The sequence below is a fragment of the Pogoniulus pusillus genome, chromosome 17, assembly GCF_015220805.1.
Source record: "Pogoniulus pusillus isolate bPogPus1 chromosome 17, bPogPus1.pri, whole genome shotgun sequence".
Classification (NCBI taxonomy): domain Eukaryota; kingdom Metazoa; phylum Chordata; class Aves; order Piciformes; family Lybiidae; genus Pogoniulus; species Pogoniulus pusillus.
In genome coordinates this window covers 15,672,298-15,698,479 of record NC_087280.1, presented here as the reverse complement: position 1 = coordinate 15,698,479, position 26,182 = coordinate 15,672,298, and the positions used below count along the sequence as shown (strand labels likewise).

At 54.3% G+C, this 26,182-nt stretch overlaps 2 protein-coding genes across 4 annotated transcripts in view; both read left to right on the top strand.

Annotated features, from left to right (window-relative positions):
• Positions 1–11,689, top strand: part of MAP2K5 (mitogen-activated protein kinase kinase 5) — a 169,228-nt gene extending 157,539 nt beyond the window's left edge. For both annotated transcript variants that reach the window (XM_064157892.1, XM_064157895.1), the window contains one exon: positions 9,881–11,689. In XM_064157892.1, coding sequence (XP_064013962.1) covers positions 9,881–9,985 — 105 coding nt within the window. In that variant the 3' untranslated portion in view covers positions 9,986–11,689. The remainder of the gene's footprint in view (positions 1–9,880) is intronic.
• A 6,194-nt stretch (positions 11,690–17,883) lies between these two features.
• Positions 17,884–25,991, top strand: SKOR1 (SKI family transcriptional corepressor 1). Of its 2 annotated transcripts, none has more exons than XM_064157877.1 (10): positions 17,884–18,024; positions 19,503–19,843; positions 20,603–22,590; positions 22,694–22,790; positions 23,189–23,296; positions 23,679–23,750; positions 23,949–24,023; positions 24,109–24,183; positions 25,057–25,122; positions 25,242–25,991. In XM_064157877.1, exons 3-10 carry the CDS (start codon positions 20,620–20,622, stop codon positions 25,337–25,339), a joined length of 2,562 nt encoding a protein of 853 aa, XP_064013947.1. In that variant the 5' UTR covers positions 17,884–18,024; positions 19,503–19,843; positions 20,603–20,619; the 3' UTR covers positions 25,340–25,991. The 2 variants fall into 2 exon arrangements, with proteins under 2 accessions (XP_064013947.1, XP_064013948.1); XM_064157878.1 differs by having other exon boundaries at positions 17,884–18,039.
• Positions 25,992–26,182: the final 191 nt, after the last annotated feature.

The window sequence follows — 26,182 nt, the reverse complement described above, 5'->3', positions numbered from 1 at the left end:
AGCCAAATCTTGAAAACTGCAGCAGAATTTTGGTGCACCGACAGCTAAAGCAGCCAAAAATCTCTTGCAATCAGCTTTATCCTATAAAAAGTACAAGTGCATTGGTAAAAGTTAATCCTCAAGTAGAGGGGGTGACCTCGTTGCTGTCTACAACTACCTGAAGGGACATTGTAGCCAGGTGGGGGGTGGCCTCTTCTCCCAGGCAACCAGCAATAGAACAAGGGGACACAGTCTCAAGTTGTGCCAGGGGAAAGTATAGGCTGGATATTAGGAGGAAGTTGTTGGCAGAGAGAGTGATTGGCATTGGAATGGGCTGCCCAGGGAGGTGGTGGAGTCACTGTCCCTGGAGGTGTTCAAGAAAAGCCTGGATGAGGCACTTAGTGCCATGGTCTGGTTGACTGGCTAGGGCTGGGTGCTAGGTTGGACTGGATGATCTTGGAGGTCTCTTCCAGCCTGGTTGATTCTATGATTCTATAAACAGTAGGGAAGGTAAAAAACCCAAACAACAAAAAAAGCCAACAAAACCAAACTGAACCAAACCCCACGGAAGGAATCCTTCTCAAAAGATAAGCATAAAATACAGCTCCAGGACTTCACTGCTTAATAGCATTATCCATTTATCTTTGATACATTTGTTACCCTCTCTGCACCATATCTTCAGAGGGATAAAATCATTAGTGTGCTAATCTAGATAGCTGGAGTTCTAACACTGACCTAGGCTAATCTGCCTTTGCAAATTCAAGAACTATGTTTGACTCCTCTGAAAGTAACCTTAAATTGTAGTCTTGTAAGAATTCCAGAGCTGTATCCTTCACTCCTTCTCCTAATGAGGTTATGACCAAATGCTCATTATAATTGCTTTAGACTCCTTTTAATTTTCAAGCTTATTAATCATAAGAAGAGTTATTTAAAATTGCATAAATTAATCTTAGATTAAAAGCCCATCAAAGCCTCGAAACAATTAAGAATAAGTAGGATTTCCCTGGGGCAGCAAGTTTTATTTTAATAGTGTAGTCAGGTGGATATCAGAACACTGAAGTATGGTAGTGATTAATGTATGCAAAATTTAAATGAGAGTTTTTAAATGGCAAATCTAAATCACATATTGACCTAACTGTAGGCTTTAACTGCATTGTCTGTCATATATTTAAACTGTTTAGTAATCAACGTTTTAATTACAGTGCATGTTAGGGAGGCCGCGCGGCAAACAAAACTCGCCGCTTCCTGGCACGCTGCGTGGAGCTGTTCAGCAGGCTGGGGCCGTGCTGGGAGCTGCACAGAATGAGGAAAGAGAGCAGAAACTTCAAGCAGACTCACGATGCTTGATTTTGCTTGTGGATCCGTTCATGTCCCTGCTTCATCTCCCCCACCCCAGAAAAGTGATGTGGGTTTCTGGCCGTGCTTGCTGCCCCTGCCGTTTTCCGTGCTGATTGGTCCTCTCTGCTCTCTGAGCTGGAAGAAGCTACAGGTGATGTCCCTGTGGGAATGGGACATTCTGTGGAAACATGATGAGGCTGGGGAGAGGCCTTGAGCACAGCCCTACGAGGAGAGGCTGAGGGAGCTGGGATTGGTTAGCCTGGAGAAGAGGAGGCTCAGGGGTGACCTTATTGCTGTCTACAACTACCTGAAGGGTGATTGTAGCCAGGGGGAGGTTGCTCTCTTCTCTCAGGTGGCCAGCACCAGAACAAGAGGACACAGCCTCAGGCTGCACCAGGGGAGATTTAGGCTTGAGGTGAGGAGAAAGTTCTTCACTGAGAGAGTCATTGGACACTGGAATGGGCTGCCCGGGGAGGTGGTGGAGTCGCCGTCCCTGGGGCTGTTCAAGGCAGGATTGGACGTGGCACTTGGTGCCATGGTCTAGCCTTGAGCTCTGTGGTAAAGGGTTGGACTTGATGATCTGTGAGGTCTCTTCCAACCCTGATAATACTGTGATACTGTGACTTTCTGGGTGCTGAAGAAAGACTTGGGGGTGCTGGTGGGTGAAAAGATGGAGCCAGCTGTGTCCTGGGCTGATCCCCAGGGGCTGGAGGGAGAGGGTTCTACCCCTCTGCTCCACTCTGCTGAGACCCCACCTGCAGCGCTGGGGCCAGCCCTTGAATCCTCAACACAGGACAGACATGGACCTGTTGGAATGGGACAGAGAAGGCCACAGCAATGATGGGAGAGCTGGAAGCCCTCTGATGTGAGGCCAGGCTGAGAGAGTTGGGGTTGTTCAGCCGGGAGCAGAGAAGGCTCCAGGGAGACCTTCTGGTGGTCTTTCAGGACTTCAAGGGGACAGTCAGAAAGGTGGGGACAGACTTTTGATCAGGCTTTGTTGTGACAGAGCAAGAGGTGTTGGCTTAAACTAAAAGAGACTAGGGATGAGATTTTTGACAATGAGGGTGATGAGACCCTGGCCCAGGTTGCCCAGAGAGAGGTGGTAGATACCCCATCCCTGAGCCCATTTCATGGCTCTGAGCAACCTGTTCTAGTTGCAGCTGTCCCTGCTGACTGCAGGGGGGTTGCAGTAGATGACCTCTAAAGGTCACTTCCCACCCAGACCAGTCTGTAATTCTGTGATTCTTTGGTCTGTGCCTGCAGCCCAGCCATGCCACCCTCCAGCTTTGCAGGCACCTGCAGATCTGTTGGAGCACTCTGCCTTTGGCCCCTGCTATGGGAAATTGCACTCCAGCAGCCAGCAGAGAAGAGGCTCTCGGGGATGCTGAATTCCTCACCAAGCACAGCGAGAGGCAGTCCTTGCCCTCAATAGTCGCTGTTCTGAGGATAAGAACTGGGGGAGAGAACTGGGCCAGTTAACACTTGGTCTCAGATCAAACACAGCCTCACAAGTACATAGGAAAAGTTGGTACTTCATGGCTAGACTTGCTGTGAGTTGACATCTGCAGTCCCACCGCTGCACATGCCTCATGAAAGAAACAAAGAGGCTTCATTCAAGGTCAGGTTGGCCAAGGCTCTGAGCAACCTGCTCTGGTTGCAGATGTCCCTGCTCAGTGCAGACAGCTTGGAGTAGATGACCTTTAAAGGTCCCTTCCAACCCTAACCAGTCTGTGATTCTATGGTTTCTGGGGGAGAGAGTCTCTCAAAGCAAAGGTTGATCTTGCTGGTGCTGCATGACACTGGGGACCCACATTCTAGGCACACCTGCTGAGCCTCCTGGTCACTGCTGTTTCAAGCACTTCAGGCACTCTTTTCTTTAAAGGGTCCCCTCCCGTGGTCAAGATACATCCTGAAATTGCAAAAAGAGCTGCAATAGCCAGATCACACTTAAGGAGCATCTTGCAGAGCCTTTTCACCCATGTGTATCTTCTGCATCTCCACAGATCAACACAAGTTTTTAAAGCCCTCAGATTTTTTTACCCCACCTGAAGCCTTAGACAGGAGCAATAGAGGGAAGCCTGCTGCATAGAGCAGCCCCCGAGGAGGACTCTGACACCTTCTGTGCCTGTGAATTAACAATGTATGGGGAGTCAGCAAGAGAGTATTGGCCTGAGGATTCCTCGCTGCTATTCCTGGCTGTGGGAGCAGAAATGGGCCTTGTGGATAGCTAGCACAGATAATTAGAGCAGCGTTTCGTTTGGCTCGTCCTTGGAGGCAGGAGCTCTAGATGTAAAATCCTCTGCTGCTGCAGGCAGCGGTACAGTGATGAAATCTTCTCCATGCTGAGGTCACTAGAGGGGGACACAGGGTCGATAGTTTGGGTCACTCAGCATTTTGCCTTTCCAGGGGTCTTGGGAAGATCATACAGTTCCAGAACTGAGGTTAGTGTTTGTCCTTTTGGAGGTCTGACTTGTGCTCCCACTAAGCATGTGAATGGGCAAGAACTTCCCCTCAAGTGGATTACAAGAGCTGCAAATAGCACAGCACATACCTAGCAGTGGGAAAACCAGCTGAGGTGATGACTGTGGTGGGCTGCTTTACAGCCAAGTCCTCGTTTTCCAGAGTCACAGGGCTTGTGCTCCTTCAGCCAGCTAGGGATGAGTTGCCAGCCAGGCTCTTCTGATTTCACACGTGTCCTGTGGCCATCTGATCAAGCTTGCCTCTGTTCAAAGAGAGCACCTGCAGTGAAGGAAGGCATGGGACATCCCAGAAGCCTAAGAAGTGTCACAGTTTTGGCCGTGTTTTGCACTGAGTTCCTGTCGACCCAGATTGAGGTTCTCCCAAAAGGCTCTCAGATGTGGTGAGGTGGAAATGGGTGTAGACAAGCAGACAGGTCCCAGGTGTCCTGCAAGCAGTGATGGGGCTGTGCAGAGCTGAATCAGAGGATGCCAATCCAATACCTTAAGGGGGCCTACAAGAAAGCTGGGGAGGAACTTTTTACAAGGGCATGTCATGGTAACAGGAGGAGGAATGGATCAGACCTGGAAGAGGGGAGATTTAGTCTGGAGGCTAGGAAGGAATTCTTTACAGGAGGAAATTTTTTACAGTGAGGGTGATGAGACACTGGAACAAGTTACCCAGGGAGATTGTGGATGTCCTCTCCCTGGAGGTGTTCAAAGCCACGTTGGGTGAGGCCCTGAGCACCCTAGTCTAGTGGGAGGTGTCCCTGCCCATGGCAGGGGAGTGAAACTAGATGATCTTTAAGATTCTTTCTAACCCAAACCATTCTGAGATTCTATGATTCTATGCTTATCAAAGATCTCAACTCCAGCTGCCAGGGAAGCCTTGCCAGTGTCACTAAGGATTCAGGAGTGACAGGGAAGGGGAGCAGGCTTCTTGTTTTCATTTTGTTCTTAAAAAGTGCCTCTGTGCTCAGAGATGCCATGTTTTAGGCAGGAAGAGCTCTGCGTGGCTGCCTGTGACGCACCACGAAGATGTTCCATGCTACAGAGCAGCGATGTGCCATTTCTAGCGTCGCCTAATGAACTGCTGCATTGTCTTCTCCCTTCCCCCCCCCTTTAAAAAATGGCCCCAGAATCTCATGTTAAGCAGAGAGTGAGCTTCCCTTAAAGCAGCCTGTAGCCATCAGTAATATTTATTTTCACTATTTGTTTTAAGCCTGTGAAGACTGTGGTTTCCTCCATACTGTCCTGATGGAGCCCTGACCAGCAAGCGTGCAATGCCCCTAGCCCTAATGTGCCATTAATGATAGGTTAATGTAGAGTATAATGTTTTTTGGACTCTGGGTTCATTACACTTCTGAGTGCAAGGTCCTTCTGCCGAGCGCCCAAGGTCCCACTGCATTATATCATGCAATAAAAATACCCTTTTCATATCACAGCCTAATAAACTGTATTTGAAATGCTGTCTGAGGGTACTGCCACCGCCTTGATCATCACTGTCTGCAACAGTTGGGATCTTTTTATTGTGGCTTTTGTTAGCCTGAATTCAGAATTTTGAAGGAAAGGCACCATTTGGCTGTGCTCCTGTGTAATAAATCAGAGATTTTTTTTTTTCATTTGGAGAAGACCTCCAAGATCACAGAGTCCAACTGTCAACATAATACCACCATGGCCATTAAGCCATGTCCCAAAGTACCATGTCCACACATTCTTTCAACAGCTTCAGGGATGGTGACTCCACCACCTCCCTGGGCAGCCTGTTTCAGGGCCTTGCCATTCCTGCAGGGGTGAAATTTTCCTAAGATCCAACTTAAACCTCCCCTGGCAAAGTTTCAGTCCAAAACAAGAGGGTTTTAATTGTGAGGCTGGTTTAAAGAGCCAAAGAAACAGGCAGCAATTGACATTGTACTTACCAAACATCAAGTACTGGTCAGTCACCCCATTCACTTGTAGGTCTGGGAAAGTGACAGGGTGGTGATTCCTGGGGCAGAGAAGAAGAGTGTGGCCAACAGCTTACTAAGGCAGGCTCTCCTCCCCCTCTACTTTACTGTGACCACATCTGGAGTATTGTGTCCAGTTCTGCACTCCCCAGTCGAAGAAGGACAGGGATATGCTGCAGGGTGTCCAGTGGAGACTATGAGGATGGTTAAGAGACTGGGACATCTGTCTGATGAGGAACAGCTGAGACACCTGAGGCTGTTTAGTCTGGAGAAGAGTGAGAGGAGATGTTACTAATGTTTATCAATATCTGAAGGGTGGGGGGCAAGAAGGCAGCACCACCTCTTTGCATTGGTGCTCTGAGACAGGACAAGGGGCAGTGGGTACAAACTGGAACACAGGCAGTTCCCTCACAATATGAGGAGAAACTTCTTTGCTGTGCAGCTGCTAGAGTACTGGAACAGACTACCCAAATTGGTTGTGGAGTTGCCTCCTCTGGAGACTTTGAAGACCCTTCTGAGTATATTCTTGTGTGACTTTGCCCTTGGTGATCCTGCTTTGGCAGGGGGGTTGAACTGAGTGATCTGCAGGGGTCCCTTCCAACCTCGACCATTCTGTGACTCCCTGGACTTGTGTGTGGGAGGCAGCATAAACTTTTATGTCTGTATTAGACTAAATACCTGAAAGAGTTCAGGTAGCCAAGATCTGGGGCTGGAAATGATGCACAAACCTTGTGTTGGGGATGCACCCAAAGGAACTTTCCTCTTCCCTGGGCAGCTCACCTTCATTCCTGCCTCAATGCTGGTGAGCAGATCCAGAGCAGCGCTGCATGTGGTGCTGGAAAAGGACCATGGGTCTGCAGTCCTACTAAGGATGCAATGTAAAGTCTCTTTTAATAAGCTCTGGGTGGGTTATTATCAGAAACGAAGATTCCTCAGGCTAGAGGAGAAGGCCATGAAAGCAAAATGTTGAATTTTAAGGCTAGGTTAAATTAGTGAACTTTTACCCTTGAATAATGGCGATTTAATTGACTGGGCTAAATGATTGATGGTTTGTGAGCTCTGAGTTTGAATTAGCAGGGCTGCATGTGCAGAGGAGGGCACTGCCCTTTTAATTTCCTGTCAGATATTTAAATCATTTACATCACCCTCTGTGAGGTGCTCCCCATGGAAAAGAGTTAACCTGTCTGGTGGGACACTGCAACTTGAGCAGTGTACCCTTTATCAAGAGAACAAGATGAGACAAGTTCATTTAAGAAGCCTGGTTTGTCATTGTTTATCTCATTTTCAGAGTTGACACACAAAATTAGGCTGCCTGACACTCACTCCAGGGCTGGCCCTGGCCCTGTCCTGCCTGACCTTTTCAGCTCCCAGCTGCTGTGTGCTCGCTGGTGGCTGCTGCTTCTTGGCTGCAGAAATTTCTGCATGTCCTACCAAGCCAGACCCTTCGCCAGGGTAAGGCAGACACGAGGAGTGATGGCTTTTCAGTGTCTGTTTGATGGTGCTTGAGTCTGCTGGGTGGACTGATGGGCAGGTGTTTTCAAGGCTTAGTATTTAAAAATCACAGAATTCCAGCACGGTGGGGATTGGAAAAGACCTCTGGAGATCACCCAGCCCAGCCCTACTGCTAAAGCAGGCACACCCACAGCAGCTTGCTCAGTATCACAATGTCTAGGTGGGTTCTCTCTCCAGAGAAGGAGACTCCACAGTCTCTCTGGGCAGCTTGCTGCAGGGCTCCAGCACCCTCACACCAAAGTTTCTCCTCATGTTGAGATGGAACCTCTTGGGTACCAGGTTGTGCCCGTTGCCCCTTGTCCTGTCACTGGGCACCACTGAGATGAGTCTGGCCCCATTCTCTTGCTTCTCTCCAGCCTCTTTATCTCTTCCTGAGCACTGATCAGATCCCCTCTGGGGCTGCATTTCTCCAGGCTCGACAGCCCCAGGGCTCTCAGTCTTTCCTCCTCATAGAGATGCTCCAGGTCCCTCAGCATCTTCAGCAGGCTTCTCTCCAGTGTTTCCTTGTCTCTTTGAATTGAGGAACCCAGAACTGGACCAAATACTCCAGATGTGGCTTCATCAGGAAAAAATAGAAGGGAAGGAACCTCCTCACTAGAGCAATATAATCTAACCCTTGGGAACTACAGAGTAGTTTGTGAAAACCCAGGATTTGGTGGAACTGCTTCACAAACAAAGCAGCCATGGCCAGCAGCATGGCTGGCTGGTGTTTTCAGCCTGCCAGAGCCTGCAGTTTCCCTCTGTGGGTTGTGAGGAGCGTAAATGCAAGGATATATCCTGGGTGTGAGACGTCTTCCTCTGCGGGGAGCCTCTCCATCGTAAAGGAGATTCATGGGAGAAGCGGCCTGGCTTTAATAGCTGCCTTTTAATTGCCCCAATGCATCTGCTCTTCCTTGTCTGTGGGCTCTGCCTTGGTTTTCCCTAGTTCTCACTCATGTCCTTGATGGTTGCTTTGTTTTAGAGGCAAACCAGCTACTTCTGTGCCATCTTCTTTATAATAAGCCTTTCCCAGAATCCCAGCATGGTGGAAGTCAGAAGGGACCTCTGGAGATCATCTTGCCCAACCCCCCTGCTAAAGCAGGGGTGCCCACAGCAAGTTGCCCAGGGTTGCAGGGTCCGGGTGGGTTTGGAATCTCTCCAGAGAAAGAGACTCCACAACCTGTCTGGGCAGCCTGCTCCAGGGCCCCAGCACTCTCACACCAAAGAAATCCCTCCTCATCTTCAGGCAGAAGTCCCTGGATTGTAGTTTGTGCCCTGTTGCCCTTGTCCTGTCCCTGGGCACCACTGAAGAATCTGGCTCCATCCCCCTGCCCCCCACCCTTTCTCCCTCTTGCTGACAAGCCTTTTGTCAAAGAAAAGAAGGACTCTCCAGATCTCAGACTTCTCCCTAGAAGGTTCTAGCTGAGCTTTCCAGCCATCCCAAAGGGCTGAAGCCAAAGCACCTCACTCTTCCTCCCTAACTCTTGTAGATAACGGCGTATTTTATCCCTTTGGCTCCCGTGTCTGCTGGCCCTGGCTGGCAGAGTGGTTTATTGCTTGGAGCTGATGCCCTGAGGATTTATTGTGCTCTGTTTAGCCTGGTACCGCTTCGTTGCTCCACTCAGTGCCATCCTCACCCAGTCAACCACCAGCCTTACAGGCCCCACCTCAGCCCCGTGCTGGCTCACTCTTGGTGTGCCGCTTGCCGTCGCTCACCGCTGCGCCAGGCTGCGTGCACTGGCAGTTCCCAGCCGTACGTCACCCTCCCCAAAGGCTCCTCTGCAGCTCTGCTCTGATTCCTGTCAGGCATTGTTTGCACGAGCTATGAAGTTTAGTGTTGCACAAAGTGAGCTGCTTCCGAGTGATTTGGAGTGGAGGCTTTCATCATCTGCGATGGTTTCTCCTGGCGACTGCTTTCTTTCAGTCATTTATGTAATTGCGGTACTTGGTTTCCTGTGGATTTTTATACTTCATTTGAGATTCATCTGAAGATGGCATGTTCCCATCTCTAGGAATATGGCCAGATTGAGGCATGAGCTGCCGAAGCTGGCTGCTGAAATTGCAGGCTGTGTTTTCTTTTCACCCTGAGCTGCTGGTTTGATTTTCCAAGGTGTCTAAGACACAGTCTTCCAGCACCTGCAGTTGCCATTTCCTTCATCACCAGAATATTTAGTAGTTCCCCCTCTTTCCATCCCACTTAGTTCCCACAGTAGCTTCTCCTGGTAACCTGTTTCAGTCTGTTTTCACCTCTATCAGCTGCTCAGCAGCGTGTGCTCAGATGGCTGAGAAGGACACCAGCATCTTGGCCTGTGTCAGGAATAGCAGCAGTAGGGAAGTGATTGTACCCCCACACTGGGCACTGGTGAGGCCACACCTTGTATCCTGGGGTCAGTTTTGGGCCACTCACTACCAGAGGGACATTGAGGTGCTGGAGCATGTTCGAAGCAGAGCAAGAAAGCTGTCGAGTGGTCTAGAGCACAGATCTTACATGGATAATATGGATCCAAGGAGTTGGCTGGTTTGGATCATTGGTTTATTGCATCTTTATGTCCATAACCGCAGGGTGTTCCTCTGGGTTTTTTTAAAATAGCTTTAAAACACCCAAATTTGGGGAGATTTTCACAGGCAGGTTGTGCTCTCTTGGCTAACTCTGCCTTTTCCCCTTTCCAGGGCCACCCCTTCATCGTGCAGTACAACGATGGGAATGCTGAGGTCGTGTCCATGTGGGTGTGCAGGATGCTCGAGGAACGGCGCTCAACCCAAGGACCACAGTGAGCTGGGCTGGCTGGCAGCAACCCACAAAGCAGCAGCTCCTCCTGGACTGGCAGCACCAGCCCCACACTTTGGACTCTTGCTCTCTCCAGATCATACTTTACTAAAAAACATTTTTTTTCTAGGAGCATCAACAAAAATCTTTCTGTTGCTGCTTTTCTCCTCACCACCACATTAAGGAATCTTCTGCCCACCTTTTGTTGCTGAGCATTTTAACATCCTCAGATTATCTCCAGTTAAACTGTACACAGCCTTAAAGCAAGTATTTTGTAGCTCTATTTTTTGGTTATTGACTGTATTGTATATTTCCTGCCTCCAGAGTATTTTTTAACTGTTAAAGTCTTTTGCTATTGTACAGATGACATGGAAGATTTGGTAAGGAGTCATTGGCAGGAGTTGGGTCTTTGAGTGCAGACAGCCAGAAAATGCTGAGTTTAAAGGTGAAACAAACCCAGCCCCCACACTGGTGTGTGCCAATAGCATCCACACTCAGGCAGTGCAGAAAGGTTCTTCAGGACTAGGGCAGGGATAGGCCACACCTTGAGTACTGGGTTCAGTTTTGGGCCCCTCACTCCAATTGAGGTGCAGGAACGGGTCCAGAGGAGAGCAATGAAGCTGGTGAAGGGTCTAGAGCACAGGTTTTGTGAGGAGTGTCTGAGGGACCTGCGATTGTTCAGGGGAGAAGGTGGCCAAGGGGAGACCTCGTTGCTCTCTACAACTGACTGAAAGGAGGTTGGAGCCAGGTGGGGGCAGCCTTTTCTCCCAAGGAAGGAGTGATAGGACAAGAGGAAACAGCCTCAAGTAGCCCCAGGGGAAGTTTAGGTTGGACATGAGGAACAGTTTCTTCCCTTTCAGAGCTGTCAAGGCCTGGCCCAGGCTGCCCAAGGTCAGAGGGGAAGTTCCTACCCCTGGAGTGGTTTTAAAGCCATGAAGATGTGGTGCTGAGGGACATGGTTTAATGGTGACCTGGCAGTGCTGGGTTAAGAGTTGGACTCCATGATCTTAAAGGTCTCTTCCAACCAAACTGATTCTGTGATTGTAAGGTTTTGCTGAGGTGGAAAGAGGTGAGGTGAAAGAGTACAGTGCTCTCCTAGATAAGAAGTAGGGGTGCTGCAGGATGAGCATGAGCTGGAACTGAGATGGGCTGTTGGCTTCAGACCACAAAGGGAGATCAGCTCTGGGCACAGGGAGCTGGCATACAGCAGCTACACCAGGAAGCTGGGGACCACCACACAGGCTTACCCAGCACCTCACAAGTTTGTAGGGGAACAGAGCCTGCATAGAGGAACCCAAGACAAACTGTGCCACTTGTCCTTATGGCCAGAGAACAGGCTACAGGGCTTTGATTTAATCACAGCAGTTGGTGGCTTGCTTGGAAGCATCTTGCTTTTCTCAGCTGTGCCTTGGTTCTGATGTTGGAGTCGCTGCAGGATGGGTGCAGCTGAGTCAAGCCAAGCCTCCCAGGTTTGCTGTTACCACAAAAGAATGAATGGTCCCTGCTGCATGGTTGCTGCTTCTGTGTTCTTCACCACAGACTAACACAGACTTGATCAGTCCTTGGTTTCAGATGTGGATTAAAACCCCCAGCAGAGAGGAGAAGAGTGAAAGGGCAGGAGTGGGGCATGTGACATGGGTGGAGGAGGAGGTTGGGCCTTCTGTTTGCTTGTCTTTGCATTAGAAATAAACTTTTGCTAATAAAAAACCAAATCAGTGGTTTGTTATGTCCCAGCAGCTTTGAAAAACAAACAAACAGACAAACAGCAAAACCACAACTTGGTGAAAAATGCCTCCTGAACCACTGCAAATCCAAAGTGTTACTCTGGAAGCAGCCTGGAAAAGACTTTGTTTCTTTCCTTGGAGGGATCGTTTGTCTTCTTTTGAGGTATAGAGGTTGCAGGCATGAACTTATAGACTAAAGTTTGTCTTAATTGCTCTGATGTCACAACCTCCCTGGCAGATAACAGTGCAATGAATGAGTCAACAGCCCTCATACCTCCAGGTCCTGTTTCTAAAGTGAGACAAATTCCTTCCCTGTGAGCCAACCAGACTGTAGGCAGCTCTTCCATTTATTTATCTCCAACAGCTTGCATTAGCTTGCTCTGGCTAAAAAGTCTCTCCCTTGGATTTAGTTAAAAAGTCAGTAAAACAGTGCCACAGAATGGTAGGGGTTGAAAGGGACCCGTGGAGATCATCTAGTCCAACCCTCCTGCCACAGTAAGTTCACCTAGAGCAGGTTGCACAGGATGGTGTCCAGGTGAGCTTTGAATAGCTCCAGAGGTGGAGGCTCCACCACCCCTCTGAGCAGCCTGCTCCAGTGCTCTACCACCCTCAGGGTAAAGAAGTTCCTCCTCAGGGCTAGGTGGAATTTCCTATGTTCAAGTCTGTGCCCACTAACTCTTGTCCTGTCAGTGGGCACCGATGAACAAAGCCTGCTCCCATCCTTCCTGACCTCTAATCTGGAAGTATTTGTTGGCATTGAGATTCCCCCTCAGTCTTCCCCAGGCTAAAAAGCCCCAAATGCCCCAGATTTTCTTCATAAAACCAAGGCTTTCCCCTTGCTCTCCCTGGCAGGGAGGTCAGAAGGTGTGGAACACCCCAATGCAGTGGAGGTTCCTCCCCAAACCCAAATGAAGGGGTCCCCTGGGGTACAGTGCTGCTGGATTTGAGGTAAGGAGCTGTGACTTTGAGTCAAACATGACTGAGGTCACCAAGACATGTGAAACATGCTCTATGATCTGTTGCCTGGCCCCACGTAACATCATCCTGACCCCAAATCCTGCTCCAGGGATGGGCAGTGAAGGGAGAGGTTTTCCCAGCTGCCAGGCAGGGCTTGGAAGGGATTCATCAGTGCTGCTCTCCAAGCTGTGCTGAGGCTGGGCCTGCCTGGAGGCATTGTCCCTGTCCTTCCTGGTGCGATGTTTTGGAGCCTGGATCAGGGGCATTTCATGGCTGATATGCAGTTGTTCTATCAAGCAACTGAACAAGAGGAAATGGCCCCAGATTAGCCAGGGGAGGTTAAGGTTGGATATTAGGAACGATTTCTTCCCTGCAAGAGTGGTCAGGCATTGGAGCAGGCTGTCCAGGGAGAAGGTGGAGTGACCCTCCCTGGAGGTGTTCAGGAAACCTGTGGCCATGGCACCTGGGGACATGGTTTAGTGGCCATGGTGGTGTTGGGTTGATGATTGGACTCAATGATCTTGGAGGTCAACTCCAACCAAAACAGTTCTGCAGTTCCATGAGAAGCTTACGGAAAATACAGCAACGTTACAGCCTACAGCTGAGCCCTGCCCTGAAGATGTCAGAGGAGGGGGCACAGAGAACACCTTCATTCAGCAATGGATGCTCTGGATGCCTGAGTGACCTTTTTCATCTCCTCCAGTCCTACCAGCTCATTTAGGGCTGCCTCCAGCAAACCAACAGTAGTCTCACTGCTCTCTCTCCTCACTGGTGGTGGTATGGATAGACCAGACCTGCTATGGGAGTGTGCAGCAGCCTGGGAAAAACTGGGTATGAGCCATCTGTGCCAAAACTCCTTGTATTGTCCTCTTCTTCCTGCCTGTGATCCTTGCCAGGAGATGCTCATCCTGTGAGACAGGCCTGGGGTAGTTTACCCTCAAAAAGCAGCACAGGATTAGGAAATATTTGGTTTCTTGGATCCCATGGTCAAATCCATCCTGCTGTCAGCTTCCCAAAGGCACAATGTCTGGCTTTGTCTCCCAAGTAGCAGTGTGAAAAGCTGCCTGATGTGTCCATGGGTTGGTACACACACATCTGGTGAATGAAAACAGGCATGGGGTGGCTTTGAGGGGTCCCCAACTCATCCCTCTCTCTGGGCTTAGTGTCTGTGGACTAAAAAGAGCAGTGACCAGCAATGGGCTGGTGTTAACTGGGAAATCACTGGAAACAGCTTTGTTTGCTCCTTTTGACATCCAAGAGCATATGGAAAAGAGAGGGGGATTGAGTCTGGGAGTGGTGTTTGTGGTTTTCCTGCCTCATATAGCTCTGTGGCCCTGCAGGGAGAGTTTACCTGGAGGCATCGATGGAAAAAGGATGGACCACAGGGACCCTCTGGAGGCCTCTGCAATGCAGGGAGCATGTGCAGTAAAACCTGGGAATGTAGGTATTGGCTGGAAAATTAAATCCCTAGTCTCACAAGGATCCAAAGCCACTGACAGAGAGCAAAGGCTCTGAGAGCCCACAGCAGAGCCCATTGTTTGGTGACGGAGGGACTCTATGGGGTGATGCCACCAGGGTAGACACATGGCTTGCTCAGCATTCTGGCTCTGACTGTGGTCCCTTAGCTCAGAGCTGCCTCTGGGCAGGACAGTCCAGGGAGGCCATCAGCAGCCAGCCCATTGGGAGATCCATCTGGAACCTCCCAGGAAGCCTGCACCCTCAGTCAGCAAGGAAGATGAGGGAGGAGGCAGTTCAGGGGGCTGCAGGAGCTGAGATACCCCAAACTGAGATCCACAGGGATTTAGAATCATTTTGGTTGGAAAAGACCTTTCAGATCATCAGGTCCAACCCTTTGAAGCAGGAGGCCCCTTCACTGCTCCCTGTGAAGAACTCCAAGGCTGATGGGGCCAAAGCATCTTTGTGCAGAGGCTCTTCCTCCTGTTCCCATTAAGATGCTCAATCAGAAGAGATAAACACCTGAGAGACCCTTGGGGGATAAAATGCCCCCCAAGGAAACCTGTCCTTGCTCAGCTGCCAGGTGCCAGCCCACGCAGACCTGGGCTGAGTTAGATACATCACAGCCTCACAGCTGACCCCCGTTCTTGGAGAGCTGCAGAAGAACCACTTCTGGCCCCTGTGCTTCTCCAGAAGGTACTCAGGAGACTCTCTTCAGCCATGTGAGGCTACTTGTGGGAGACTCCTGCCCCACACATCCTGGTCTCTGCCCCACTGCTGTCACAGAGCTGTCCTCTGTCCTGCAAGGATCCAGGTAGGAAACAGCCCAGGCATGATGTCCCCATGGTGGACATCACAGGGGGAGCAGAGGAACTCTCTGGTGAGATGGAGGAGACACAGCCCATTCCATGATGGGGAGAGAGGGAGCTCCAGCAGTTATTTTAGGATAATCCATCTTCAGCCTTCCCTCAGGCTGGAGGGAGTGGGGGAGTGGGAAGGGGCATGGGGCAGAAACCTGGAGGGATGGAGGACACCACCCCTTGAATTTGCTGACCTCATCCTGCTCCTCTCCAGAGCTTCCCAACTTAGTCTGGGAAATCTTAATGGGGAAAAAAATAACCTAAACAAACAAATCTCTAACTATTGAAGTATTTTAGTCACGTTGACTGAATAGAAGGTTGTGCTTGAAGAAAAGCCAAGCTGAGATGTCTGTGCCTCAGAAGCTGCAGCAGTGAGGCTGCTGAGGAGCTGGGCTGACCCAGGGCTGCTTTACCTTCACGAAAGGGTCTGGCCATAAACTACAAGTGTGCACTAAGCAGAGGATTTATAGATTGAGCCTTACCAGCTCCTGGAGCAGCTCCTGCTCCACCAGTTCCCCGCTGTGGCTGCTCTCGCTGCTGAGTCCTGCAGTGAAAGTTCAAGGTTTATAAGGAGCTGGGCAGCCTGCGAGATGTTTAATGGCAAATGGATGTCTGGGGCTTTGCAGGCATGAGGAGCAAAACTTCTCGGCAGACAAAGTCTCCACCATGCTGGAGGGCCGAAGTGCCCAGCTGTCCCTGGCGTGGCCTGGTGGGAATTGCTGCCCCCAGCTCATCCTGCTCCATCTCCCAGAAGACGTTGGTTGAACCTAATCGATGAAGTCATCTCCACTGACCATAGGTAGTGCAGTCCTCCAAGGCTGCTCCAGGAAATTAGGCAGATTTAGAGTGGGCAGGGAGGGTGTGGTGAGGGCTTGGGTGGTGGAAGGTTGGGGGGCAGCAGTGGTGTGGAAGGCAAAGGGACATGGGACAAGATGGCAACAGGTAGTGGGTTGGACAGTGGGAAACGTGAGATGTGTTGAGGGGTGCAGATTGGGGAGGGTCAAGATGTGTGTTGTGGGGGCAAAGGGTGCATGGGGGAACGTGGTGGGATGGGCAGGGTGCAGAGACATGGGGTGTGGGAGGGCACAGTGGGAGAGCTGGGATGCGTGAGTGGGGGGGAACTGCGGTGTATAGATGGGGGTTTGCACAGTGGGGAGCTGGAGTACATGGATGGAGTGCAGGATGGGAGAGCTGGGGTGTACAGATGGGGGTGTGCACAGTGGGGACCCAGGGTGCACAGATAGATGGGGTGCAGGATGGGAGAGCTGGGGTGTACAGATGGGGGTGTGCACAGTGGGGACCCAGGGTGCACAGATAGATGGGGTGCAGGATGGGAGAGCTGGGGTGTACAGATGGGGGCGTGCACAGTGGGGACCCAGAGTGCACAGATAGATGGGGTGCAGGATGGGAGAGCTGGGGTGTACAGATGGGGGCGTGCACAGTGGGGACCCAGAGTGCACAGATAGATGGGGTGCAGGATGGGGGAGTTGGGGTGTGCATGGTGGGCTACTGGGGCACATAGGTGGATAGGGTGCAGAGTGGGAGAGCTTGAGTTCACAGAGGTAGGTGTACTGGGGAAGGGCAGGCATGCACACACACTCTGAGAGAACCCCGGGGCACACGAAGGGGACCTCAAGGACTCCCTGGAAGGGGGGTCACAGGGCAGGACTCCTGGAGAGGGGTGGTCCTAATCCTCTCTCCCACCACCTCCGCATGCCCCCTGCCCATCCTCCACAGACGCTCAGCAGACTGGGTCAGACAGAGTGTGCCCAGCCTGCAGAGAAGCCACCACCCCACTCCCTTTGTCAATGTCCAGTAATTAAAATGTCACCGTTTAATTTTCAGGCCTCTCGGAGCAATCTTTTCCTAATAAAGAGTCTAATCGAAACGCTTCTTCCTCCCCCCCACCTCTTGGTCCTCCTCCTCCTCCCTAGGAAGGGCCACAGCCGAGGCAGCGCAGGCAGGGAGGATCGATAGAGAGAAGCCCGGATTGATCGGCCTCTAAAATTAAATTTATTGGGGTCATGGTTTTATATGGTGCTGATACAACTGTTAAATGGGGAACATTCATTTCCAATAGGAGCCGTTTATTAAACTTCCACTGAATTAGACCAACGTGATTTATGTGGCAATCTCCGCGCAGCCCTCCAGGAGAGAGGGGCCCTTTTGCTGCGCCCCCCCCTCCCCCCCCCGAGCCTGATTATTTATTTATACACCCGTGACACGGCTTCTTAAGTTTTAACCTAAATTATCCGCCGGCCTTGTTTCCAGCCGCACCCGCCCTGGGGGGTGAGGGCTTGGGATGGGTAGGCGGTGGTGGTGAGTACCCTTGGGATGGGTAGGTGGTGGTGACTGCGTAGTGGGGAGGAGTGTCCCACCGGGGTGAACGGCTCTGCCCGACAACTGCAGGTCCTCCGGGATGCTCTTGGTTCCTCTGTACCCTTTCGGAACGCTCCGGGATGCTGAAGGATGGTCTAAGCTCAACCGCATCCCTCCGCGCTTTTCCGCACCCCTCCAGGCTCTTCCGCTATCCTCTGGGTTCTTCCGCACCCCTCCGCGATCTTCCCGTCCCTTCCGCGGCCGTGCAGCCCCAGAACGGCTCATTCGGTAGTTTCCCCCCGAGGTAATGGGGGGGGGTGGGGTGTGGGGCGACTGTAGATCCCGCAAACGTCCCGGCTCTCACATGCGGCGATCGTTGAGCGTTAATTAGAAATTCATTACAATTAAAAGCCGCGCGCACACGCCTTAATTACATCTGATTTTTTAATTCCGAATCCGTGTTTACACAGTAAGCGAGACGTACCTCCTGATTATCCCCAATACTCTTTATACTGTACTAATTATGTAAATTAAACCTAATTAACTGACAAAAACTGCAGTCAATTCAACTGTTAAAAGCTGCGAGGATGCGGGAAGAGAGGACCGGTTCCCGGTGCAGTCGGTACCCGCCCCGGGGATCCGCGGTACCGCTCCCGCCGTCGAGGAGAAACGGGCACACTGTGGGCAACGGCATGGCCCGGCGCAGGGAAGGGCACGGTGGAGAGGACTGGGGTAGGAGTCTCCGTGGTGAGCTGCACCCTTCCAGAGCTTCCACACCACCACCCCACATTCCCGACGTGCCGGGAAAAGGGGTTTTGGGGGCAGGGGGAGACACGCCGGTTCCGCAGCCACTGTGAGTGTTTGACGGGCTGGGATGAGCCCGTTAACTGCCCCGGGAAGGGCAGTGGGGCTTTTGTGTGTCCCCACTCAGCCGCTACCCCTGCTTTAGCACGGGAGGGGCAGATCGATAATTAAAAGGCGAGGGATAATTAGCGGTGATCGTTACGGGAAGGCCTCGCCGCAAGGCTCGGCCGGTAGCACGCCGGTTCCCTGGTTCCTGTGTCCTATTTCCCCTCCCCAAGACTTCGATGGGACGGTCCCAGGGTGGGGGGAACTGCGGCCAGTTTCCTGCGTGGGACTGTGAACTGGTCAAACCGGGAAGCGCGGAGATGATAGATGGTTCCGCACCTGCGTTTCTCTCCGCGCCGGTTCAGCCGCATCCTTCCGTGATGGCGGAGGGGGGGTGGGGGGGGTGAAGGTGGGGGGAAGGAGGGGATGAAGAAGGGAACTGAAGTGGGGGACACACACAAAAGTGATAGCTGGGGGCTATCCGCGCAGTTATTAACTTCTGTTTGATCAGTGTAATTGCGCCGATCGCGCCTGGACGCGATGATTAATTACAGTTTAATTAACGTGGCCATGACGAGGGTTTCGTGCGGGAACCCAACCAGGCCAGGGGACACGGCTGATGGGCCCGCACCACGGCGACAAAAACAGCGGACAGCGGAGCGGGGGGAAGACACACATACCCCCCTCCGGTGTCCGCCGATCCTGTCGCCTTGGCGTGGTCCCCCGCGGGGAACGAAAAAACACAGCTGGCAGCCCCCCAATCCTTTCTTCCGGGCGATTTCGTTGCCATCTCTATGTGCGTGTCCCCCGCTTCACCCCTATTGCTTCTCCCTCCCCGAGAACGCTCATCCCGGTGTGGCGAATACTGCGCGGTACCAACGCATCCTCAATTTCGTTAAAACCTCTCAACCAACCCCCCTGGGGGCTCCTCTTTTCGTTACCTCCTTCTTCCTACTTAAACTTTCCAACGAGCATCGCTCCCCACCCCCCCGCGGAAAAAAAATAAAACAACCTTAACGCCCCCTAATCTCTCCCCAGCGATACCCACACCGCGATGGGGATGGGGGGGTGCGGAGCCCCTCGCGAAGTGCAACCCGGGGTTGATCCTTGCTCTTACCTCGGGTGGGTCCCTGCTCGGTAACGGTACACCCCCTTCTCCCTTCCCCCCCCTCAATCCGCCCCCCCCCCCCCCTTCTTTTTCCCAAACTCCCCTCCCTTTTCTTTCCCTCCCCGTTCCGCCGTTGCCTTAAAGCCGCGCCGTGATTGACTGGAGCGCGTCGGTGATTGACGGCGGCGGGGTCCCGGCGGCCGTTAATGTAAATATGCTGGTGCTAAGTGGGTGTGTCTTCCCGTTATTTTAGCTGTCACCGGATCAATGTGCAACGTCTCCCAAGTACGGATCCGGATCCTCCCTCGGTAACGCGCGGCTTGGTCATTCGCTCTTGTTGCATTTCAACCGGGAAGACGCGGCCGCCGTTACCGAGCGCTGGCAACGAAGGCGTCGGGTGAAGGGTACGGAACCTGCCTACCTGCCTCTGAATCCCGGTGGGTCGCCCACGGGGAAAGGGGCTGGTGGGGACGGACCACCCCCCACCTCCCCTCACCCCCGTAACCTGTCCCCGGAGCTGATGGCGGGCCCGGCCCCGGGCTGCGGGCCCTAACCCCGAGGAAAGCCTGCACGTCCAGCCGACCTTCTGGCGCGGTAAGTGGGAACGGGAGGAGGATGGAGGGAAGGAGGATAGAGGGGAGGGGATGATCGAGGCGCATTTTCGGGATAAGCTCCCCGTTATTTTGTGTAATTACCACGGAAGCGGCTTATCACCGGGAGCGCCCCCCCTCACCGCTAAGCCAATTTGCCCGGCTCGCTGCTGCCCTTCTGCTGCGGGTCCTGCCCGCCCCGGCCCTTCTAATCCGCCCGCACCTAATCGCCTACCAGAGACACGACAAAAGGGCTGCCGGCCGACCGCGCCCGACAACGGGCACCGAACGGCAAGTTTCGCCCGGCCTGGCCCGGCCCCAGGCTCGGTCCCCTCATCCCGGCCTCGACGCTCCGGGACGCGCCGGTCGCATCCTTCGGTGCGTTTCGTTGGAGCCTGCCCGGGGCTCGTCGCAACCGGCGGTCCGGCACGGCTCGGCGAGCCGGCACAAAGGGATAGGACGCGGCACCTCCCGGTGTCAGCCTCCCGCACCTTCCCGGGACGTCGGCCGCCCACCTCCGGATCGGCCGATGCGGGGGGGCTCGGTAACGGCGGCCGTGGCGGGGAAAGATGCGCAACGTCTCCGGCAAATCTCTCCGGCCGGAGCGGTCCTGCGGCATCAGTCGGGGTTGTGGGGTGGGGGTGACGGTTGGCTCCCGGCCGGGGCCGGCGAGCGGGAACCGGCCGGGCCCCGCGAACGGCAGCGGCAGCAAGGCTCCGGGAACGCTTCTAACCCGCGTCTTTCCCCGATTTTGTTTTTGCAGGGGCGTTTTGGGGGGGAATGGAGGCGATCGCCAGTCAGATGGGAAATGGGAGAGATGCAAGCTCCTCCCCAAATTCAAAGCAAGAGCTGCAGCCCTACCAGGGCTCCAATACCCTCAAGCCCAACCAAGTGGGTGAGACCTCTCTGTACGGCGTGCCCATCGTGTCCCTGGTCATCGACGGGCAGGAGCGGCTGTGCCTGGCGCAGATCTCCAACACGCTGCTCAAGAACTACAGCTACAATGAGATCCACAACCGGCGGGTGGCCCTGGGCATCACCTGCGTGCAGTGCACCCCGGTGCAGCTGGAGATCCTCCGGCGGGCCGGGGCCATGCCCATCTCCTCCCGCCGCTGCGGCATGATCACCAAACGGGAGGCGGAGCGGCTCTGCAAGTCCTTTCTGGGCGAGCACAAACCCCCCAAACTGCCCGAGAACTTCGCTTTCGACGTGGTGCACGAATGCGCTTGGGGCTCCCGGGGCAGCTTCATCCCGGCCCGGTACAACAGCTCCCGAGCCAAGTGCATCAAGTGCAGCTACTGCAGCATGTACTTCTCCCCCAACAAGTTTATCTTCCACTCCCACCGCACCCCGGACTCCAAATACACCCAACCTGACGCCGCCAACTTCAACTCCTGGCGCCGTCACCTCAAGCTCAGCGACAAAACAGCCACCGAAGAGCTGTCCCATGCCTGGGAGGATGTCAAGGCCATGTTCAACGGTGGCACCCGCAAGCGGACCTTCTCCCTGCAAGGGGCGGCCGCCGCCGGGCCCGGGGCCGGCTCTCCGGCCGCCAAAACCTCTCTTCACCCTCCTCCTCCCGCCGGGCCAGAGCTTGCCCCGGCACACAAAAGCCTCCGTTGTAGCGGGCAGGAGCCGACGGGCGAACGGGGGACCTTGGGGCTACCGGCGGCTCACGGCGGGGCGACGGGCGGGCACGGTGGGGCGGGCGCGGTGCGCAGTTACCCAGTGATCCCAGTGCCCAGCAAAGGCTTCGGGATGCTGCAGAAGCTGCCGCCGCCTCTTTTCCCTCATCCTTACGGTTTCCCCGCCGCCGCTTTCGGACTCTGCCCCAAAAAGCAGGAGGACGCGCTGGGGGGTGCGGGAGGCGGTGAGGCGGGCAAGGGTGGTGCGTTACCACCCGGCATGTTTTGGGGACCCCCCCATCCACACCCGCACCAACCGGCCCAACCTCCGCACCAGCCCGGAGCCGCCAAGGACACCGGGGTCTACCCATCCTTCCCCGTCTTCTGGCCGGCCGCCGGCAGCCTGCCCGTGCCGCCCTACCCGGCGCAGAGCCAGGCCAAGGCGGCGGCCACGGCCGTGGTGGTGGCGGCTGCGGCAGCGGCGGCAGCTGCAGCGGCAGAACCGCCCGGTTTGTCGGGCCGGCACGGAGAGCTGGAAGGCTCGGAGCCGTCGGGGAGCGGGAGGAGCAGCGCTACCCCCCAGGAGGGAGCCGGGGCGGAGGGAGAGCGTTGTCCCAGCGCCTTGTCCCGGGCGGCGGGTGAAGAGGAGCGCTCCGGGGATGAAGCGCTGCTTCCCCCACTGCCCCTGCCCAGGAAGGGCAACTACCTCTCCGCTTTCCGTCCGGTGGTGAAGGACGCCGAGAGCATCGCCAAGCTGTACGGGACCCGGGAGGCATACGGCGGCGGCGGCCCCCGCGGCCCCGGTTATCTCTCTCCGGACTTCCTCAGCGAAGGCAGCTCCAGCTACCGATCGCTCTCGCCTGGGGGGGACACGGCCGAGGAGCCTGAGGTGGATGTGGAGTCCAACCGCTTCCCGGAAGACGAGGAAGAGGATGCTGCTGCCGCCTCTGCCCCCGCCGAGGGACGGGAGCCGCCGCCTCCCCGGCTGCTGGACGGTACCGAGGACCCTCCTCCGTCCTCCACAGCCGATGGACCCGAGGAGAAGGGAGGCGAGCCGGCGGTGCAGGAGGGAGGGCAGAACCCCGACGGCAGCCCGGAGCGGAGCAACAGCAGGGAAGCCTACGAGGTACCGGGGCGAGGGACAAGGGGGGGGAGGGGGGGGGGGGGGGAGGCGGCTGCTCTCGGGGGTCGGTCCACGGTGGAGGTGTTTATTGACTCGGTTTTTGTAGGTGTACGCGCCGGAGAGGGGGGAGCACCTGCAGCCGCTGAAGACAACGGCCTCGCTAGGACCCCCGCTCCCGTTCCTGTGCACCCCGGAGGCGAAGGGTAAATGGGGCCGGAGAGGGTGGGAGGTCGGTGCACGGCCCCGAGTGCGTCTCCGACCACCCGTTCAGCAGCGGTGGGGTTCCAGGGTCTCCGCTTTCGTTTGGGGCATTTGGGAAGAAAAACGAATGTTAACGGTTTTTGATGGAGAAGCGGGACACGGCCCCCTCCGGGCCCAAGGATGCGGGCCGGGGCCGGTGCGGCGGGGATGGGCTGGCAGGGCCACACACAAGCACTGAGGGGCAAAGCTCTTGCCAGCAAGCTACTTTCCACCGTCAAAGCGATTAGGATGTCCGCTAAGAAGGTTTTAACGAGGACTTTGTCCCTAATTATGTAATTAAGGATATATCAGGACCATACTTTCGTTGCTTATGGTTGAAAATCGGTTTATTAACTTTAAGAGCAAGATAAAGAAGACAATCACTCCGCGGCAGAGGATTTAGAGACCAGAAAATCCTATCAGGACCAAAGGAATGTCTCTCATCCCAGCCCTGTAAATACCGACAGAGGTAAGAGCCGATCCGCGCTCTTCCGCGGAACTTCAGGGGGTGAGGCTCAGTCCCTGCGTGGAAGGATGCTCGATCCCTGAGCGGGATGATGCTCAGTCTTTCCATGGAAGGATGCTCGGTCTTTCCGTGGCATGAAGCTTGGCCCTTCTGTGGGATGATGCTTGGTCTCTCCACGGAAGGATGTTCAGCCCCTCCATGGGATGATGCTTGATCCTTCCATGGGAGGATGCTCAGCCCTTCCACGGGATGATGCGCGGCCCCGTTGTAGTCTCTCTTCCGGGCAACGCGGGGTCCCTCCGCGGGACGATGCTTGGGCGTTCCGCGTACCACGGAGCCCCCGCGGCCCGGCTGACAGTTCCGTTCCCCCCACCTCATCCCACAGCAGACGAAGGCCTCGGCATGGATGTCGCCGGGACGCAGCTGGTGGAAAAGGACATCGAAAATTTGGCCCGAGGTGAGGTTGAGGGGCTGCAGGGAGAGAAGGGGAGGGTTTGGTGACGGGTCCCCCCGGCCTGTCCCCGCGGCTGGAAGTATTTGTGTTGTGTGCAGGAGTGATTAACTCCTGTGATTAATGTAACGTAATGCGATTAGCGCCGCGCTCCAGATGGAAAAGTGCGGGCTCCCCCCAACCCCGCCGTGTATTTTTAAACAGACGAGTTACAAAAACTGGTCCTGGAGCAAATGGAGTTAAGGAAAAAGCTGGAGAGGGACTTCCAGAGCCTGAAAGGTACTGGACATCATTTCAGCTCCCGCCCCAACCCCCGCCCTGCTCCACAGCGGGGAGCGGTGCTGACCCTCCCCTGTCCCTGCAGATAACTTCCAGGACCAGATGAAGCGGGAGCTGGCGTACCGGGAGGAGATGGTGCAGCAGCTGCAGATCGTCCGAGGTGAGACGACACTGGATGAACGAGCTCTGCGGCTGGGTTTTGTCTCCTTTTGATCTATCCTTACTCACTCTACTCTTTTTGTTTGTTGTGGGGTTTCTTCTCTGGTGGTTTTAGTTTTTACCTCTCTCTCACTCTTGTCTTTTTAATCTTTCTCTTGTCTCTTCCTCCTCCCCCCGCTTCCCCTCCCTTAACTTTTCTCTTGGTCTTTCTTTCATTTGCTTTCTCTTTCCCTCACTTTCTTTCTCTTTTTTTCTCTCCCATTTTTTTATCTTTTTTTTCTCCCATTTTTTTATCTTTCTTTTTTCCCCCTCTCTCTTCTCTCCCTCTCCCCTTTTCGCCCCCTCTCTCCCCTTTTCGCCCCCTCTCTCCCCTTTTCGCCCCCTCTCTCCCCTTTTCGCCCCCTCTCTCCCCTTTTCGCCCCCTCTCTCCCCTTTTCGCCCCCTCTCTCCCCTTTTCGCCCCCTCTCTCCCCTTTTCGCCCCCTCTCTCCCCTTTTCGCCCCCTCTCTCCCCTTTTCGCCCCCTCTCTCCCCTTTTCGCCCCCTCTCCTTTCTCTCTTTCCCCTTTCCCCCCACCCTCTCCCTTCCCCCTTCCCTTCTCTTCTTTTTAAATGCTTTCATCCGTTTCTTTCTCCTCTATCCCATTTATTTCTCTCCGACTCTCAATTCCTACCCTCTCTGCCGCCGCCGCCTCTTTCGCGGGAGCGAATCCACATACCCTGCCTCTAGCACCAATTTTCCACCGGGGCTAAATTAAAAGCCGAGCCGTTAAATAACCCCGGTGAAGCCATGACCCGCTTTGCCCTCCCCGTGCCCATCATCCCAGCGCATATCCTTCCCACCGCGACACGATGTGATGCTCTCCCCCTATCCCAGACACGCTGTGCAACGAGCTGGACCAGGAGAGGAAAGCGCGCTACGCCATCCAGCAGAAGTTGAAAGGTACCGGGGCAGGACGGGATGGGGGGAGGCACAGATGTTTAAGGGGTGCCTGACCCCACCTCCTCGCATGGGAGGGGTCCTGTGGAGCCAGGGATGGTGACAGCTCCATCACCTTGCAGAAGCCCACGACGCGCTGCATCATTTCTCCTGCAAAATGCTGACCCCGCGGCACTGCACCGGGAACTGCTCCTTCAAGCCGCCGCTGCTGCCCCAGTGAGACTCTCCCTGGACCCGCCCTGGGACCCCTCCCTATCCTCCGTCCCCCGAAGCCATGCGGGCAGAGCCCACATAAGCCATTTCCACGAGGAGACAACTTGTACATAGAGGATTTGGAGCCCGGTTTTCCTCGGACTGGCAATAGGGCGGGGAGGGGGAGTCGGGACCCCCCCAAACTGCTCCCTAAGCCCTTCACCCCGCTCCGCCTACAGTTCTCTTCACTCCTCCCGCTCCCCAATCCCTGTGTGTCCGCTTCTTCATCTCTTGTCCAGACTGGAAACAAAAGTGGCTATGTGCAATGGATATAAATGTACTGTGATTCTCTTGGTACAGTATTTGTTGGATCTTTATTTATTTATGATGTATACTTATTCCCTCTATCCCCTCTCCCCCCCAACCCCGGGCCCTCACCTCCCTCACCACTCCCCCCTTGTACATTTCTGGATGTAACAGCACTTTAACGGGGCTTTATTGCGACTCTGGAGCCATCCCAACGCTCAGCCCGCTCCTGGGAAGAGACCCATGTACGGGATTTTGGTTCTTTAATAAAAACAGACTTTAAGAAGCCGCCTACTCCATGGAGCTGTCCCGGGACGGGGGTGTCCCCCTTTCCTAGCCCCGAGGTTGAGCCACAACAGGGTGGGGGCTGCCTACTCCCCTGCGAAGTTCCCTTTCCCCCTCCCTCCTCCTCTTCCTCGCCGCAGCCGGGAGCTCATTAATGCCCATTTATATGCTCGTTTCACACATGAAACGAGCTCACGTTAATGAGCTCCGGGAGCGGGTGTGGAGGTGCTCGCACACCTATTGGCCCGAAATACCTGTTTACAGACCAGGATTAACCTAG

Excerpts from the sequence above, each read along its gene's own strand:
- SKOR1 (XM_064157877.1), top strand. The coding sequence starts at position 20,620 with ATGGAGGCGATCGCCAGTCAGATGGGAAATGGGAGAGATGCAAGCTCC. Across the intron at positions 22,591-22,693 it reads ACAGCAGGGAAGCCTACGAG|GTGTACGCGCCGGAGAGGGG; the intron begins GTACCGGGGCGA and ends CGGTTTTTGTAG. Across the intron at positions 22,791-23,188 it reads GTGCACCCCGGAGGCGAAGG|AGCAAGATAAAGAAGACAAT; the intron begins GTAAATGGGGCC and ends ATTAACTTTAAG.